We start from the raw sequence: 19,627 nt of genomic DNA on the forward strand, positions 1-19,627 counted from the left end.
ATATATGGTTTGTGGTGCAACAACCGGTTTTTTTCCGCTGTCTTACTAGAGAGTCTTAGACTCAGAAATTTTCCATCGAGAGATGATTGATTGTTTCAGACCAGATGACCACCTCAACCAATGGTCTTACGATCTGAAGGTGACCTTCCATGTTACCTAAGTCTATATATAGATCGCCCACAGGTGTCTCCAGGCAGTCCTTTTTGACCAGTTGAACGTGAGAAAGCTTAAGTCCTGAGTGTGCTATATATTATTAAGTTGTTTAAGTATTCAAGTATTATATTACTTGTGGCCAAGTGATTCTTGATGCTATAGCAGTGTTATGTGACCTGTGGCTATTTTTATAAAGTGTTAGAATCTGTGATAGTATTTATTCTTACGCTTTGTAAGTTGGGTTTTGTTATTTCTAAACTAAATATTTTATCTTGTTTAACCTAGTGTTCTGCCACAACTTTGTTCACTTATTAAAGGTTGTATGCAGATTGAATGAGTTGCTAACTTCAATAGTTTCACTAGTTTTTTCTAGACCTCGAAATCGAGCCCTAGTGAGTTGTTGAGTTAGTTTTCATTCATTTAGGCTTTAGGTCATTTGCATATAACCCCAAGAAAGAATCCGGGAGCGTTCACCATCTATCTGGCTGGTAGATAGGTGTCCGTTACACCAGCTCTGGTTGGTATGTTAACTAAGGTTGTGACCAGTGCTGGTTGGTATGTTAACTAAGGTTGTGACCAGCTCTGGTTGGTATGTTAACTAAGGTTGTGCAGCTGGTTGGTATGTTAACTAAGGTTGTGACCAGTGCTGGTTGGTATGTTAACTAAGGTTGTGACCAGTGCTGGTTGGTATGTTAACTAAGGTTGTGACCAGCTCTGGTTGGTATGTTAACTAAGATTGTGACCAGCTCTGGTTGGTATGTTAACTAAGGTTGTGACCAGTTCTGGTTGGTATGTTAACTAAGGTTGTGACCAGTGCTGGTTGGTATGTTAACTAAGGTTGTGACCAGTGCTGGTTGGTATGTTAACTAAGGTTGGGACCAGCACTGGTTGGTATGTTCAGCAAGGTTGTGACCAGCGATGGTTGTTTTCTTGTCAATTGAGCGTGAACAAAACTGATATGGTCGATTTGTGTCTAATTTCGTTGAAACTAACTGGATCATCAAAATACAGATCTGACATTTTCTGTTCCTCAACATATTCTAGCACAGTGGTTCTTTACATATTTGGAGGTACCGAACTCTACTAGTTTCATCAAATCGCATTCACCGAACCCTCCTTAATAGTTTTATCGACCGCACCGACTAATCCGATCATTAATCGTTTCAGTAGGATGTGTTTCTTGACTTCCGTGAAATCCATGAGACTGATTCACCGAATATCTGGGTTTAAATCGAACTCAGGTTAAGAACCACTGTTCCAGTTATTAACTTTAAATCCAGTTGATAAAAAGATACATGATGAATTTTAACAAAATTTTAATCATATTTATAAAATGTTGCATTAAAAGTGATAAGTCATTAATACAAATCCTGTATAATGTTTAAATAATTGACTAAAATTAGTGACTTTGAAAACCATTGTAAAAATACTGTCTTATTAATATTAAAACAATTTTAAAATAAAAAGGTGCCCAAACCTCCCTTAGCGATATAAAAAGGGTTGGCGATATAAATATTTAGGAACTAAAATAATTTAAAATGTAACTTACATAACGTTAATCCTGAGAGGTTTCTTTAATTAATGTTTATTTTATTTGAAACTTTTAAACCCCCAAAACTAGATTAGGTAATAATTTGGGGATGCAACGAAAAATAGTTTCAATCACTTAGTATTGTACTGCAATAGAATTAGCAGAGACAAATGTATGTTAAGAGTTAGGCTTAGACTTAATCAAGATTATATGTATGTCTCTTATAAACCATAGGTTAGGTTTAGAGTACATTAAGTATAATACCAGCTGTATATATCAGTCTGGCTAATGGACAACAAATGAATTGAGTTATTTTTCATCCATTGACAATGGACTTGTCTTGATGTCCACTTTCTGGTCAGTCCAGCTGAGGTAGACACAGGTGCCCCGGGTGATGATCTGGGGGTGGGTGGCCGAGTGCTCCACGCCATCTTTGTCCAGCCACTTCTCCACCATCATGTCCACACACTCCTAAGAGCCGAGGGGGGGGGGGGGCGGGAGGTGGGAAGGTGAAAAAGAAAAAGATTGTTATATATATTTTTTCAACCTCCGTGTTTGTTTATCGTAGGAAATAGTTTTTTTTTTTGTGTTTAGGTAGTTATGTTTAGTCAAAATGAAGGTCATTTTCAGTAAAACAATTTTTATTGAATCAACTTTTCTAGAATGCGTTCATTAATTTGGTATTATGAGCACAAAAGAGAACAACTGTTAAGACAACTTAGTTCTAAAGTTAGCATTTCATTGTATGATTTACCGTGGGAATTGTTTTTTCTTACATTCACTGCAAACCAGGTAGCTAAGCTAGAAATTAATTACAGTAAAGGAATAAATGCAAGACGTCGTCAAAATAAATATTTTTTTAGTAATGCAAAGAGTTGGGGGACGAAATCAAAACCAAGGGAAACTACTCACGTTTTCTTCAGGTGTAAGAACTCCGCCATCTTCCACAAGCCTAAAAGCCTCATGTAAGTTTTCAATGTTCACCTTAAACAAGGACCGATTTTTATTCATCCCTGAGTAGGTAACGTGCATAGTTTCTGTGAAAATATCAATAAAACATAATTTAGTGACCTAGCTTACGTTTTTGTAGAGATTTAATGTTAATTATAGAATTTCTACTTGTACTTGTGTTGATTATTTTGTTTTTGAACTTGAAAACTAAATTTGACCTTTAGGGTTATACAAAGTGGTTCGAATCTCAAACTCCACGACAGAACACTCTCGTCTCGCTAACAGCTGAACATGGGCTCGAGACGATGGCTCAACTTCAACCTGCAAAAATTAGCTCGGTCTTTGAATATTGAAATGTCTTTCAGAATTATCACTTTATGAACTACTATAGATAGCGCCTAGATTTTTTTCTGGAAAGCCTGAACACATACCCGCGTGTTGAGCTCCCAGGTGTGAGTCTTTTGGAACACTTCACCTTTGACCTTGTTAAGACTGACGGTATTGTCTATGCCCACTCGTACATCATCAGGGAAGCTTAACTTGGCACACACCTAAACATGTATATATATATAATTTTATATATATATATATATATATATATATATATATATATGCGTGTAATCAGAACCTGTTTCAATCACAGCTTCGGGTGTGTGTTAAAATTCTTGTATAAATACTGTATAAATAAAACTACTATTACTCCACCAAAAAAAAAAAAACAACACACGATAAAGACTGATGTGGGGTGATGTATGACAGAGATGATTTAGATACAGATACACTTTCCACTGCTAACACTACCTCTTGGTTTATTGTGTAGAACTGTTTCAGATCGACGTCCACTCGCGATGTCGTGTCACATGATTCTCTAAAAGTATAGCTTTGTTTACTTTTGGCTTGGTTGTCATAGTAACACGACAAGACCCTCGTCCATTGCGTACCTAGCGTATATAAGTTTATTTTTTTCTTTTATGGCACACTCTATATTGGGCCTACTGTATTAGTAGACTTTAACTGTAAGATTTAAAAGTCTAGTTTTGAACCCTATTCCCCCCACCTCAGCAAAAATATGTTTGTCGACGAGTACTTGTTTAATGAGATATATTGTCTTTATATTTTACCTTACTTGATTTTTTGACAAAGTACGGAACAATATGAAGAATGTTAAAATTTATAAAATTAAATTCACTTTAAATTAAAATGTTTGTCGGGTACTACGCCCCTTAATCGATTAGCTCCATTAGCTTCATTAGCTCTATTAGCTCCATTAGCTCCAGTAGCTCCACCCCTGCAACAAGGGAGCCCTAAATCAATCAGTCCCTCAACACCTTCTACACAATGACGGTCAGAACGCACTGAATATTTGCAATATATAAAACTTATGTCGACTCCCAATTTGTTGATACAAACAAACATGGTCTGTGGTTAGATTGGTCAGCACGTTACACAACAATCTGTATCGTTTCCTAAACACACGGCGACAACAGCGGGGCTTGATTGACTGTGCAGTATAGATAACTTTATTACGATTTTTTTAAAAATCGCAATTTTTCAATAGAACAAAGATGTTTAAAATAAACCGGGAGTGATCTCCCATAAACTTTCTCGAATCTATATATATAATTCTCTTCTGGGATCAGTTAGAAAACAAGCTGCAAGCGCGCCTTTGCAGTCCCCTCTCTTCCTCTATATCAATATCACAACCACCCCCACCCCACCCCCACATTGTCTGGTGAGTTGTGTTCACTCTGTTTACATTTTACAATCACAGAGACGGGTTTGGTGACGGCTATTAGGGGCAGATAATTTAGTTTGAAACGATTTTAAACTTAGAGGAGGTAACTAAAAGGAGGCTGCTTTCACGTGGGGGTGGGGGGGGGGGGGGGGGTAGTGTTTTTAAGCAAATATTTTCAATGGCAGCATTGGTACTGTCGAATTCACAATTTATAAATTACTGAAAAGTAGAAAAAAAAACAACTAAATAGCGGCGTATGATACGCAGCGGGTCGGCTCGTATTCTTATATAGAACAGGTAATGGCAACTCGGAATATAGACATAATTTCTAATCCATTTTTAAATTCTTAGACTTTTAAAAATAGAAAAAAAACTCACTGAAAAGAGGATTTCACACCAAGCGAACGCAAAACTAAAGGTGTATAATAGAGCGGAATATTATTAGTACTTTATAAATTCACATGCGTTTTTTGAGAAATCGGAAATAGCGTAAATTACTATTTCCGCTCAACGGAAATTCTGAAATAGTACTCAAGTAATAGGCTTTTGAAAAATTGAAATTAGAAAAAGTTCTACTTCCGGTTATCGGAAATCTGTCGAAAGTTGATACGGATCCACGATTTTAATATAATACTTATATATGAAATTTCATCAACCTAGCTATAACGGTACTCAAGTTATTGTGTTTACAAATACACAGAGACACACACAGACACACACACATACACACACAGAAATACGGAAAATATTGCAAAACTATGTTTTTCCGACTCAGGAAGGTGTAAAACGTAGAGATTTACAAAAATCACCTGTTTGTACGTCTCCACGAGGGGTTGTTATTACGGTTCCGTCCTTCACCTTGGGAGAAAACTTCGTAACCTTGTGCTCGATGGTCAGCGCCGTCCAGTCCACCTGACAGGTGTAGACACCATCAGATGCCTGCAGCTCTAGCACATCCACTTCGTTAGATTCCCTGAATTAAACTTGTTGTTATAGCTGTCAGTAAGTAAAATTTGCGCCATGCCAAATTTGGCTTTGATATTAGGGAGACGATAGAATCGACTATAGAAATGAATGTATTTAATATTCTATTTAGCTTAGGTAAACAATAGACTCCCCTAGACAAAGAAATAAATGCATTTAAGGCTCTATATTGCAATCGGAGAAAGTTAAATCTCTGATAAAACAACTAGATAGCGGCATATTTATCATACAACTGTAGATGTATAGTTAGTTTCATACAACGGGTAAAATGAAAGTAGACATATGCACATAAAAATGAAGCTAGATTCTAGAATTAATTACTAAGATATTGCTTTCATTTTTTGTTTGAAGAATATCTACGAGTGAAACTTTTGACATATCAATGGTAACCTTTTCTTTACTATAGAATACTCTCAAAATTCAGCAATAGAAAGAAAGGCTGTGTTTAAAGAGGACAGTAGACCAGTCAATAAAGTCCTAAAAAACAACAGCGAAGAAAAGGCAAAGGATGACAGGCGCAGATATAGAGAGCCGCCCAAAACCGAGTACGGTGGACAGGTGTGGCAGATATAGAGAGCCGCCCAAAACGGAGTACGGTGGACAGGTGTGGCAGATATAGAGAGCCGCCCAAAACAGAGTACGATGGACAGGTGTGGCAGATATAGAGAGCCGCCCAAAACCGAGTACGGTGGACAGGTGTGGCAGATATAGAGAGCCGCCCAAAACGGAGTACGGTGGACAGGTGTGGCAGATATAGAGGGCCGCCCAAAACCGAGTACGGTGGACAGGTGTGGCAGATACAGAGAGCCGGCCAAAACCGAGTACGGTGGACAGGTGTGGCAGCAAGCTTTTACTCCTCAGGGGTCACAGCGGAATAAGTCAAGTGAGTCAAGTCGGAGTTCAGTGTACTCACTTTAGAAGTTTCTGCCAGGCGTAACGCTGAATGACGTCATCGAGTTGAACCATAGATTTATTCCTTAACTTCTTTTCTGTGAACACGAAGCAGTAGATGGGTTACCATTTTGTTATACTGTTCTAATTGAAGTACAATGTGATATAACTTTATATAACATTTTATTGCTCCAAACACAATATTTGCTAAATTTAAGATTGTTTGTTTAGTAAATGGATTAAACAATTTTTTTAAACTTCTTCTTTCTTCTTCTTCGTTCTTAATTTTTAGTGTTGGGAGGGATCGAGCCTTATCTGGCTGAGGGTTTGAACTCAAGACATTTTTTCGAATTTATCAACCATGAGCTTTGCCGTCTCGACCATGCTTCCATCACAATTAAGGATACGTGTCAACTGGTTATGCGCCACTGAGGCCATTAACTCCGATTTCAGCCTGCTTTTCTTTTTGGATTTGCTTCCATAGCCTTTGTCTAACCAAGAACAAACTACAAGGCAGCAGTTGTTTTATTTTTATCTGCCTGAGGTTCGAACTCGAGTCTTTTCGGTTTAGCAACCATGAGCTTTACCGACTCGACCACGCCGACCCCTAAATTTTTTAATAAATCGTCAGTTTTACAGCATGTATCTAATGTCGATGTAACATGCAAAAAACATATTTATTTTAAGAACGAAAATATTTATAGTACATTTATTTTGACGTCATTATTTCCAGAAATAATTCCTTAGAAATATGCAACTTTAATTGTATAAGCACCAAATACGTTTCCAACTCAGCATTTTTCAATTATTATTTAAACAAGGTTCGTGGCGATTGATCTGAGAAGGGCTTTGAGAACCCGACCCTTTTAGTATCTCTGATATAGAAACATGTAAACATCATATATCTGCCATATGTAAACATCAAATATCTGCCATATGTAAACATCAAATATCTCCCATATGTAAACATCAAATATCTGCCATATGTAAACATCAAGTATCTGCCATATGTAAACATCAAATATCTGCTATATGAAAACATCAAACATCCGCCATATGTAAACATCATATATCTGTCCTATGTAATCATATATCTGCCATATGTAAACATTAAATATTTGCCATATGTAAACATCAAATATCTGCCATATGTAAACATCATATATCTGCCATATGTAAACATCAAATATCTGCCATATGTAAACATCATATATCTGCCATATGTAAACATCATATATAAGCCTTGTCAAGACTACCAACGACACATTCAGCCTCACTTCCCAACCCTGCTCGATTTAAAATACATGTTTTTGCTTTAAAATATCGTTCGGAGAGAGAGGATATGTAGATTTTTGATAGTGCTCCTCAGCATGGTGTGTTCGTGTGTGTAGTGGAGGGGGGGGTCTTAATACATGCAATGCATCATTTTTTTGTAAAAATGAAGCATCTTTAAAAAAAATGACTATTGCCCTTACCCAGGCCTAGTATCAAGTCATAATCACGACATCCTGCGGGGTTCCCACATTTCAAGCGTTCGCCAGTGTACTGTCTGTGTGCCGAGCAGTCCATGCTAGTGAAGATTCTAGAGGTTCAAAGGTTTTTGAGATCATTAAATAAATAAATACACCAGCAGGGCAAGGAAATAAAACATGGACGGATGAAACCTGTTTAGTGGCTTGAAACAAAATTCGACCCTCCTATTTTAATAAAAGTGTACTCAAACCAGATAAGTGAAATCAAACTAGACTGGTGTAATAGAACAAAACAAGTGTAATCAAACAAGAATGGTGTAACAGAACAAGTGTAATCAAACAAGACTGTTGTAATAGAACAATACAAGTGTAATCAAACAAGACTGTTGTAATAGAACAATACAAGTGTAATCAAACAAGACTGTTGTAATAGAACAATACAAGTGTAATCAAACAAGACTGGTGTAATAGAACAATACAAGTGTAATCAAACAAGACTGGTGTACTAGAACAATACAAGTGTAATCAAACAAGACTGGTGTAATAGAACAATACAAGTGTAATCAAACAAGACTGGCGTAATAGAACAAGTGTAATCAAACAAGACTGTTGTAATAGAACAATACAAGTGTAATCAAACAAGACTGGTGTAATAGAACAATACAAGTGTAATCAAACAAGACTGGTGTACTAGAACAATACAAGTGTAATCAAACAAGACTGGTGTAATAGAACAATACAAGTGTAATCGAACAAGGCTGAAGTAATAAAATACATGTGTAATCAAACAATTTATATGTAATCAAATATTACAAGTGTAATCAAAATATATAGATGTAATCAAGCAATACAGGCGTTAATAAAACGCAGGTGTAATCAAACAATACAGGTATAATAAATAAAGGTGTAATGCATTTTTTCCTCGATGAACAAAGGCTTTGAAAGCAAATCCAGAAATAACAGACAATCTTAAATTTAGCAAATATTGTGTTTAAAGCAATAAATAACAGAAAGAACAGACTAACTAAAAATTACCTGCGTTTTTTTCAGACATTTCTTCGTTGTTTCTCCCCGAACAACGTCTACCTCCCCTCCCGAACGGAATAAAATTTATATAGAAAATAAATACTTTTACCAGTTCCCCTTTCCCCCCCCCCCGATTAAAAAGTCTGAAGGAAACACTGCAAATGACAAATTGAACATGAGACCAATGGACCAGCTAACTGATCTTTACCTGTGGAAATAGGTTTCTTGTTTCAGACACCATTTGACGAACTCACCAAGCACGCGTTCGTTTATCCAAACAATTATATTAGCACAACATGCACTGTAAATTAATCTAAGCAAAAAAGATTCCCCTTCATAAAGTATCTGAAACAAAAAAAGGGTTACATATTTTACCAAATTCCGACATTTTCGCTAAATGAATTTGCGTAAAATTCATCTCAACAGTGCTTGATTCAGTCATTTTCACTCAACAGTAGCTTATATTTTCTCTCAACAGTAAATTATATTTCCGCCATAAATCAGCCATAATTTAGCCACTCATGCACCAAATTTTATTAATAACATAAACAATATTATTAAATTTCTAATTGTAGTGATTTTTTAAAATCGCCATCAATTTATTTTGCATACATACTTAAAGTGTAATTTAGTTTTCATTTATATAAATTCTTAAATCAACTTATTTAAACAAAAGTTATAATAATTCCAGTAAAAATCCGTATCAATGCTTTTGTTAATAGAAACGAGCTTGATTTATTACTTTTAAAGCTTTCATCGCATTTAAAATCTTGTTTTATTTCCACAACGTCCAGCCATGTTTTCTCGTTGCATCCTCTGCCTCGACTGCCCCGAAGTTTCCAGTCCTTTCTGACTATGTCGTTAGTACCAATTCTAAACGTGTGCCCAATCAATCGGCATTTTTTCTTTCGAGGATTTGCATTTCTCATGCTTTCTGTCCATACATCCAATGTTTTGTGCTTTCTATTTTGTTATATTCGACTGTTTTAAATACGTTTCTAGGGCATATGTTGAAGACAGCCTGGATACAATTTGTTATTGTTTCTGTTGTCCTCAATGTTTCAGATCCGTAATTTAGAACTGCATTAACATTGGAGTTGAAGATTATTATTTTAATTTTGATACAGTTTTCGAGGCTGCACGAAGATGGACATTGTGCTTATCGGGCTAAGTTTATTTGCTGTTTTATGTCTACGTTTGTTCCTCCAGTACATATAAATCTATAAATAGTTCTCTACGTTTTCATTCCCACCTTGTTTGTGGTTAATTTTCATAGGCCCTATATGAGTTTTTTTCATTACATTTTTTACTGCGTGTGAAAACTGCCAACCCAACATATTAAAAATAAATGAAAGTTAATATTTGACTCACCCCAAAGGTTCCTAATAATCTTAAGGAAATGTAGACCTCCAATAACATTAACACTACGTAGATTACATCACTGACAATTGACCGGACAAGTGCACACAGTGGAATCACCAGGGCTAAATAGATCTTGCCGCAAAGCCTCTGTCCGCATGACGTCTCTTTTGGTTGACCGGGTAGCCTGGGCACTTCATGGTCTATCAGAGGTGTGGTAGTGTTAGTGGGGATTATAGGCGTGGTAGTGTTTGTGAGGATTAAAGGAGTGGTAGTGTTAGTGAGGATTAAAGTAGTGGTAGCGTTTGTGAGGATTAAAGGTGTGGTAGTGTTAGTGAGGATTAAAGGATTGGTAGTGTTTGAGAGGATTAAAGGAGTGGTAGTGTTAGTGAGGATTAAAGGAGTGTTAGTGTTAAAGGATTAAAATAGTGGTAGTGTCTGTGAGGATTAAAATAGTGGTTGTGTTTGTGAGGATTAAAGGAGTGTTAGTGTTAAAGGATTAAAATAGTGGTAGTGTCTGTGAGGATTAAAATAGTGGTTGTGTTTGTGAGGATTAAAGGAGTGGTAGTGTTAGTGAGGATTAAATGAGTGGTAGTATTTGTGAAGATTAAAAAAGTGGTAGTGTTATTTAGGATTAAAGGAGTGGTAGTGTTAGTGTTAGTGAAGGGTAAAGGAGTGGTAGTGTTAGTGAAGGGTAAAGGAGTGATAGTGTGAGTGAAAGGTTAAGGAGTGTTTGTGTTAGTGAAGGGTAAATGTGTGGTAGTGTTAGTGAAGGTTTAAGGAGTGGTGGTGTTAGTGAAGCGTAAAGGAGTGTTAGTGTTAGTGAAGGGTAAAGGAGTGTTAGTGTAAGTGAAGGGTAAAGATGTGGTAGTATTAGTGAAGAGTAAAGGTGTGGTAGTGTAAGTGAAGGGTAAAGGTGTGGTAGTGTAAGTGAAGGGTAAAGGAGTGGTAGTTTAAGTTAAGGGTAAAGTTGTTATAGTGTTAGTGAAAGGTAAAGGGGTGGTAGTGTAAGTGAAGGGTAAAAGATTGGTAGTCTTAGTGAAGGGTAAAGGTGTGGTAGTTAGTGAAGGGTAAAGATGTGGTAGTTAGTGAAGGGTAAAGGTGTGGTAGTTAGTGAAGGGTAAAGGTGTGGTATTGTTAGTGAAGGGTAAAGGTGTGGTAGCGTTAGTGTTAGTGAAGGGTTACTGTCGACACTCTACCCACGCATAGTGACAAAGCCGTGACATTTGCTTTTGATAACTATTTAGAAGTTAAATAATGGGACGTCGTGGTTGGAGGATCGAGCGGACTACTACTAAACCTGATGTCTTGGGTATGTAGATCGGGCTCGAGACTGTAGGATTTCCCTAAGTAAACCCCGCTCTTATTGTGAGGATTGGTACCTGTCTCGCGTTAGGGAAGGAAACATTGGTAGGCATTTTGTTGTACACGCTATCACTTAATAGGCCTATGTAGACATTTTGTTGTACACGCTATCACTTAATTGGCCTATGTACGGAAACTGCCTGCCGGATCAACAACCAGGTTCGAGTTAAATGAGTCTTTAAATTAATCTATGAGTTACTACTATATTGAAGTACATGAAGGGAGATAACAAATTTGCATTAATCAATTGAACGGTGTAGCTCGTGTAGTTCTCGAACAATGTTTATGAAATATAATTGTTGATAAGAGACATATGCTTACATCTAAATATAGCAAAATAATTGAGCAGTTGTAGGTATGTCAGCAATAAAAAAAAAACAACAACATATCATTAAATATTGTCGCCATAAAGATCTGGATCAAGTTACAAAAATAAAAATAAACACATTCTATTCAGCCTTCATACTAATTGCTTCTCCAGAATTTACATTCCTGTGAAATTATTATATTTTTATGTTTGATATGAAAGTCTCTTATATTATTCTACATTTGATACATGATGAATTTAATATTATTTTATTTTCCTAAAATCCCTAATTTATTTCTGCTCTACCGATAATTATAAGCCCTTACCCCCCTCCCCACCTAAAAAATAAATTTACCTTCTATTTACTTCTGATTTTTTTTATCCCCCCCTAGACCACCCCCCCCCCCCCCCCCACCAAAAAAAAAGTAACAAACAACAACAACAACAACAAAACAACATAGAATTCACTACTTCATTAAATATTCAAATTTTAGGTTAAAAAAAAATTAAAATGAGACGATTTTTATTATGTGTAAGAAACAATTTTTAATAAATGAAAGTGGTCCTATATGTCAGAAAGAAGTACTACTATTGTAAATCTGTATGCCCTCGTAAGCCTATGAAGAAAACTGTATTACTAAAGCGAATATGGCCAGGCAAACTGACTTTAATCCTTATTATTTGGAATAAACATGAGACTTCAAGTTAACCTCAATACTTTATTCCACCTACATCACAACCTCCATCACTTGTCTTGTCTCAAGCTTTCATCTTAGTCAACTCACATAACACAACACAGCTATCCGACACAGAGACCACACATTCAAGGGACACCACCTCGACAAATACAATACAAGGGACGTAACAATAACTACCAAGACATAACGTAACGATTCCAGTACCGAAAAACACTTAAATTATAGCTAAAGCACCCAACGGTTACAGGCCATAAATAAAAGAAGTGCAGGAAGGGTTTAATCTAGCACAAAAGTAACTGTGGTCCTGAAATTTGTTATTTTAACTTGCAAAGATGATACGTAAAGTTGCAGTGCGGTTAGACTAAGTTCACTATAGTTTCACATTTTATTAGATTTTTAGATCTATTAAGACCAAAATTCTGAAAATGTACATTTTATACACATTTTAGAGTCTTAATTTTAATATTTTTAAAGTTTAATATTACTCAGAAGAAATATATCTAGAATCTAGATCTAGATCTATATCTAGATCTAGTCAATAATCAAGATGATCTAGGTCTATTTGGACTACAAAACCTGCTTTTTATTTATGTCACACACAAAGCATCAATAAAAAACCTAACTCTTACTTGTCTTTTCATCTGTTTCCATTGTTTGATAAAGGAATATGCCGACGTTTAGCATGTAGGCCCCATCTACAAGAGATAGTTGTTAGTTATGCTATGCGCCGATCTCTAAGGAATAAAATCATTGACGCGCTATTCAGTGCACACGGTGTTGCACTTTACTGACGGGAATTCCAGAACTAAACTGTCACGATGGTGTGTTTTAATGTCGTGTGTACGTGTGAGTGAAACAAGTGAGATTTTAGACTTGCCCTGCTGATGTGAAGGTGCTCTACTTTTATTACAAGCTTTTATTTAACTCACTTCCTCGTCAGTCGACAGTCGACAGTCTGTCTGTCTAGACGGAAACGCAGGAGTGAAAATTCGGACAGTTCTACTTGACCGACACGATTCACAGTTGGCACATGGGTCAAGACATGAAGACAATGCAATCTGAAACTAAATTTGACTTAATTGGATGCCTAATTGATTTTTTATGAATTAATTAAAATTTGGACCGAATTAGTAGGCATGTCTAGCCAACCACACCACACGCGTCATCAATAGCTGCGCCATCACGACCACGTAATGGCTGCGTTCAAAAACCATTGCGCGCCTACTGAACGTGATATTCAGAAGGCGCGCAATGGTTTTTAGTCATGTAACTCTATTGTAGATAAAACATGTAAAGTACTGAAAAAAAAATTCATAAAAAACGTTTTAATAACAAGCTTTTATGTAATGATGCACTAAAAAGTAGAAAATAAATTATAGACTACTATTTAAATAACTATAAAGAAAAGCGTGGGTGTCTTCCTTAACATTAGTAAAGGTATCCAATAGATACTAAAGTGACCCACGCTTTTCTTTATAGTTATTTAAATAGTAGTCTATAATTTATTTTCTACTTTTTAGTGCATCATTACATAAAAGCTTGTTATTAAAACGTTTTTTATGAATTTTTTTTTAAGCTTTTACTTACAATGTATGTTTGTTTGTTTGCTTGTAACTCACTTTTAACTCACTTCTAATGCAGCGAATTCGTTTGAACTTTCTTTATATATTTTTATTATAATTAGAAAATAAATAGTTCGTGAAAATTTAATTAACAAATTACTATATTCAATAATATAAAACAAATATAAAAACCGTTAAAATTATAAGTTTCAAAATACACTGAAAATAAAAATAAAATAAAACAAATTTGCTTTTATTAGTAAAAGCATTGGTCGCTAAAATATGTAAGGTATTTCATGAGCGACCAAAGCTTTTATTGAAGATAACAAGTTTACATATTTCAGTGAGATGCGAATATATTCTATCTATAAAAGAATCTATAGAAAAGTTAACAGTAGAACAATTTGGTTGATATATTATCTATACCCAATTAAACATTATAGTAGTTTAAATAAACAAAAAACTTATGCCATACGAGAAGTTTGTCAAATATAATCTACATCTAATTCAGGAGCCCCGGGTGATGAGCTGGGGGTAGGTGGCCGAGTGCTCATCACCGTCTTGGTCCAGCCATTTCTCGACCGTCATACGTACACAAGCCTGAAGGAGGGGAAATGAGAAAACAAATGGGTTCTGTTTATAACAGTTGGGTGGTTGCTGTAGGTGTGTCTCTGTGTTTATTTAGGATATCCTCTAATGTTTGAGATGTGCGTTAAAGTGGAGCCATCTAGTCAGCTGACTTGTCTAGTCTATGTGTGAGGTTGCTTGAACATGGGCCAATGAACTCGAACCGGAAAGAGGGGGGGGGGGAGGTCAAGTAAAGACAGTAAAGTAAAGTCAGTAAAGTAAAGTCAGTGGTGAGGTCTGGTGTCACCCGGTGCGGCACTTAATAGTGTCTGTATATACATACATACATACATATATATATATATATATATATATATATATATATATATATATATATATATATATATATATATATATATATATATATATCGCTGCTTGGATTTTCATTTAGCTATCATCCAATAATCTAGAAGACGTTGGTCATATTTATTTTATTGACCTATTGCCGCCTGTTGAATATAAGATGAGTATCTAAACGAGATTTGTGAGAGTTGTATATATATATATATATATATATATATATATATATATATATATATATATATATATATATATGTATATATATATATATATATATATAAATGATGTGCTCATTTCTACACCAACGTAAATATTTTATTTAAATTCTGATTGTATCAAACTTTTGGTTCATTCTACCGAATTCTGTGTTTAATTTCATATTTTGTACATTAAAGTAAAATGCCAAGTTGAATACTCACCACTTAAAGATTATGGTTTATTTTTAAGAACAACATTCTGAGACCGTCGAGTTTCTGCTGCCTGTACACAAACCTGAGAGTTTTTGTTTCTATTTCATCCTCCAAGTCTGGACATTAGGAGGGGTAGTTGGGATACAGTATCTAAAGATACACATATTTTATACTATCCCCCAGATTCACTTTCTACACGTATAATTTAGCCCTTGTTCTGTATCTTACTTCTTTATTGGGTTTCACGCTAAGTAAATACATTTTTAACTAATTAGTATTTTTATGCTGAGTACTTATTGAAAGTAGTTTATTTTAATCGACTTGAATTTTCAAGTCTCTAGATATTTAAATTTAAAGAGTCTGTTTCACAAAAATTATAAAATATTTGCTGTAAATGAAGTGAAAATGTTTTAAGAAATATAGAGTTTACCTATATTAAACATAATGTATTAAAATAATCGTAAAATAACTTAATTTGTTTTTATTTTCATATATAATAAATATTGTAATTATATTACAATTCAGAGTAAGTTTTTTTATAATAATACATTATTTTGAGCAAAATATGTATTTAATTTCAAATATTGATAATGATATGCTTATTACATGGATTAACTCCTTATAAGTTAAGTACAAGTAGGCCTACATTCGCACGACATTAAAATTTTGCGTGTGATGGTGTGAAATATACTTGCTAAAATATAGAGTAGTAACAAAATATTCACTTGGGATTACACGTGAGCACTATGTCGGAAATTGTCGTGCAATAGTGACACGGTAGGATACTACTTTCTATAACTTAACCAAATCAGGCGGGTCAGTTGGTACCCCGACGGTTATGTGATACGGAGCGTACCGGGTTCTTGAACCCGGGTTTTCAAACTCAAGACTTTAAAAGATTTACTACCTGACTACGACATTCCGTTAGAAGTTCAATCCGAGATGTTAGAAGCAACGTTTAACCATGAGAGGAGGGATGGTGAATAACAAAAACTATTATAGCAGTTCTATTAAAAGCTACGTTTAACCGGTAAGGAAATGAAAAGCTTTTGAACAATGACATGTTTCTCATCCACTGACACAACTTCTATAACGCATGGAAATAGTTAATTAAAGCATGACACTAGGCCTATTAAGCATGACGCACGGCCTTTAAAGCATGACACAAGAACTATGAATCATGACACAAGGATTATGAATCATGACACAATGATTATGAATCATGACACAAGGATTATGAATCATGACACAAGGACTATGAATTATGACACAAGGATTATGAATCATGACACAAGGACTATAAAGCAAGACACAAGGCCTATGAAGCATGACTCAAGGACTATGATTCATGACATAAGGACTATGATTCATGACACAAGGACTATGAATCATGACACAAGCCCTATAAAGCATGACCCAAGGCTTTTAAAGCATTACACAAGACCAGTGAAGCACAACGCAAAGCCTGTTGGGAGTCTACTATTGATGTGTCCGAACTGTTCTTTACCTTGATCATGTATAGAGTACTTATCGTAATGCTAACATTACGACTAATTATGTTCGTTGATTGGATTCCAAAAGCGGTTTTAGCAGAAAATACAGAGTCATATTACTACTACTGTGTATTTCTTAAAGTTGAGCCTCTTGATATATTTTTCAAAGATCTATGCACAACATTGACTTTAAAGATTATTTAAAATGTACTTTAAGTAGTAAAATAAGGTCATTTTAAGAATTGATAATCAGTTTTTTCCTGTACTGGCATCATGTACTTCTTTCTTTCTATCTTCTTTTCTCAGTCTATTGCCAACTAAAACTATTTCTAAAATTGACATTCCTTAATGTTTTCACATATTTCTGTATAACAATTTATTTCGAATTTAATTGGAAAGTCTGTTGTTAATTCATTTTAAATTCAATAACAATATTTTACCGAAATGCACTTTTTATTAAGGTAATTTTATGCAACAAACGGGTGGTGTTCAAAAGTCGATAAATATATCTTTTATAATAATGGTAACATCCATCATTTATTATAAGCAGAATAAAAAGAATATTATAACATAAAACATAAAATCAATGGATTATCATTTGATTTTCAACATTAATAACAAGAAATCTTCTATTATGATAATTTCTGGGATTATACAACACAAAATCAAAGCAATATATATATTCCTGCAACAATAAAAAAATTGCGTGTGATGCCGAAATATTTTTTAGCTGAAATATAAATAAATAATAAAATATGTGGATACATAATTGCGTTCTTACTTGATGAGATCCAACCACACCTATATCGCCACACCCTATGTGCCTTAGTGTATTAATTATTAATTATTTGGTGCAGGTAAGACTGCAAGCTTACTTAAAATAAAAAAAAACAATAAAACAGAAAATTATTCTAATTTTCGGAGGGGGGGGGCGGTAGACATTTTTCGGGGGGGGGGGGGTGGATCGGTAAAATGTTGAATTTTTTCAGATTGCTGTTTATGTGTCGTAAGGTCTATTTCATGGTGGTCGGCGTGTTATTTTAATGTATTGAATTCACATTAATTAAATTATGTCTCTCTTAGAGCCCTTCCAGAAAAACATAAAGATTACAATTCATTTTGCTTTAATTGCTTTAAGGGAATATGCAAGTGTAGCACTATAGTTTAACAAATCATTAAATCTCTATTCCCAAGATGGTACATTTAAAAAAGATTTACCGTGGCGGAGCACGGGATGCAGCTAGTATACATACACACACACATATATGTTTTTAAAAAATACGGAGTGGAAACTAATATTTCGTTTAGTAATTGGCAAACTTTACCTTAAGGGGAGGTCATCATATTTTTAAACAAAAATATACATGACCACTTTAAACTAATAAAATATAATCTACATCAGTGATTAAAATTATTCGAATTTGAGATTAAAGAAATCTTGAAAATAAATGTTATAACTCGCTAATAAGAGTTTTTTTCTGTTTATTTTTTTTTTATCATTTTGATAGAAGAGGGTTTTTCTTTAGCTGCTCTCACAGCTGACGAACTAAAAAGAGAGCTATGTATGCTATGTAGCCTATCACTAGCTGAATTTGAAGTTCTGTATAACTACGGGACACTGCGTAAATGGTATGTCACCATTGGATTAAACGAACTATATGAGAAAATGCACCTAAAAGAATTTCACAGAGATTAGCCACCTGGGGTAACAACCAGATACAGAGTGTAGAGAATATCAATAACCCACGCCGATAATTCTGGGCAAAGGGGCATGCTGAAATGGCTGCCTTCCAAGACAAGCGACGATGATATAATGGCGATTCTGAAAACTATAAGCAGATAGGACTCAACACCAACATTTAAGAGAATAGACCAATCAAATGTGGTCCAATTCACCATCTCTCTGGAGAAAGAAGATGTGGAGAGTGTCCCACACTTTATTATACTTACAAGCTTATTTGCATTTATGTAAAACCATGATATAGCAGACATGTCCTTAGATGTTAAGCTTTCATCGTTGTTTGCTTTTCAAGTTGACGAAATATCCTTGTGAAATATATTCATTCAGGCGATAGCAAAGAAGAGTTGCTATTTTGTGAAGATATCATGGAGAAAATTTTTTTTTTTTTTAAACTGGATGATTAACATGGGAAAAAGGCTGTGGGCTTTGTACGGATGGTGCGCCATCTATGTTTGGGTCAAAATCGGACATTCAGAAAAACTAAAAGATTTAGCTCTCTAACCAAGTGGATTCCATTGCATGATTCTCCGGTACGCCATCGCCAGCAAGACTCTCCCGACTCAATTGCTAAGTCCTAAATTATATTGATTCTGTATCCCTAAACACCCGTGTCTTTAAAGAAGGGTTCAAAGACATGAATAAAGATCACGAGGTTCTACTTTTCTTCACTGCAGGCTAAAAAGTACCTGCAGTATGATTGTGCTGCTGTGGATTCCTGGCCTTTTTCGAAATGTAGATGTATATTATTAAGTTACCATTGGGCATTATTTATTATCATGCAATTGTTACTATAGGCTACAGAGTATAAAGCAAGTATTACAATAGTGCTCAAAAATTAATTTTTTTTTCAACATTTTTTATCGTTTTACACTTCTCTACTTTTTCGTGTATGGAATATAAGCAATAAATTGTAATCGTACGATAAATATAAACAGTGAATTTGACAAAGTTTGACGATTTGCATCCTTACCAAACGAAAAACCTTGGTTTTGCAATTTTTCCGTGTCCTTCTATAAGAACCA

General features: G+C 34.9%; 2 protein-coding genes across 5 annotated transcripts in view; one reads left to right on the plus strand and one right to left on the minus strand.

The window, feature by feature from the left end:
* Window positions 1-19,627, plus strand: part of LOC131942242 (sodium- and chloride-dependent neutral and basic amino acid transporter B(0+)-like) — a 298,846-nt gene that overhangs the window by 65,456 nt on the left and 213,763 nt on the right. The window lies entirely within an intron of this gene.
* Window positions 1,498-13,205, minus strand: LOC131942245 (uncharacterized). Its single transcript, XM_059301994.1, has 11 exons — window positions 13,102-13,205; window positions 10,115-10,305; window positions 8,952-9,088; window positions 7,721-7,827; window positions 6,268-6,343; window positions 5,180-5,343; window positions 3,437-3,576; window positions 3,067-3,186; window positions 2,854-2,956; window positions 2,597-2,721; window positions 1,498-2,155 (listed from the first exon to the last, which is right to left on the minus strand). Exons 1-11 carry the CDS (start codon window positions 13,154-13,156, stop codon window positions 1,994-1,996), a joined length of 1,380 nt encoding a protein of 459 aa, XP_059157977.1. The 5' UTR covers window positions 13,157-13,205; the 3' UTR covers window positions 1,498-1,993.

The sequence above is a fragment of the Physella acuta genome, unplaced genomic scaffold, assembly GCF_028476545.2.
Source record: "Physella acuta isolate Inbredline_101_S28 unplaced genomic scaffold, ASM2847654v3 ptg000397l, whole genome shotgun sequence".
NCBI classification, from domain to species: domain Eukaryota; kingdom Metazoa; phylum Mollusca; class Gastropoda; family Physidae; genus Physella; species Physella acuta.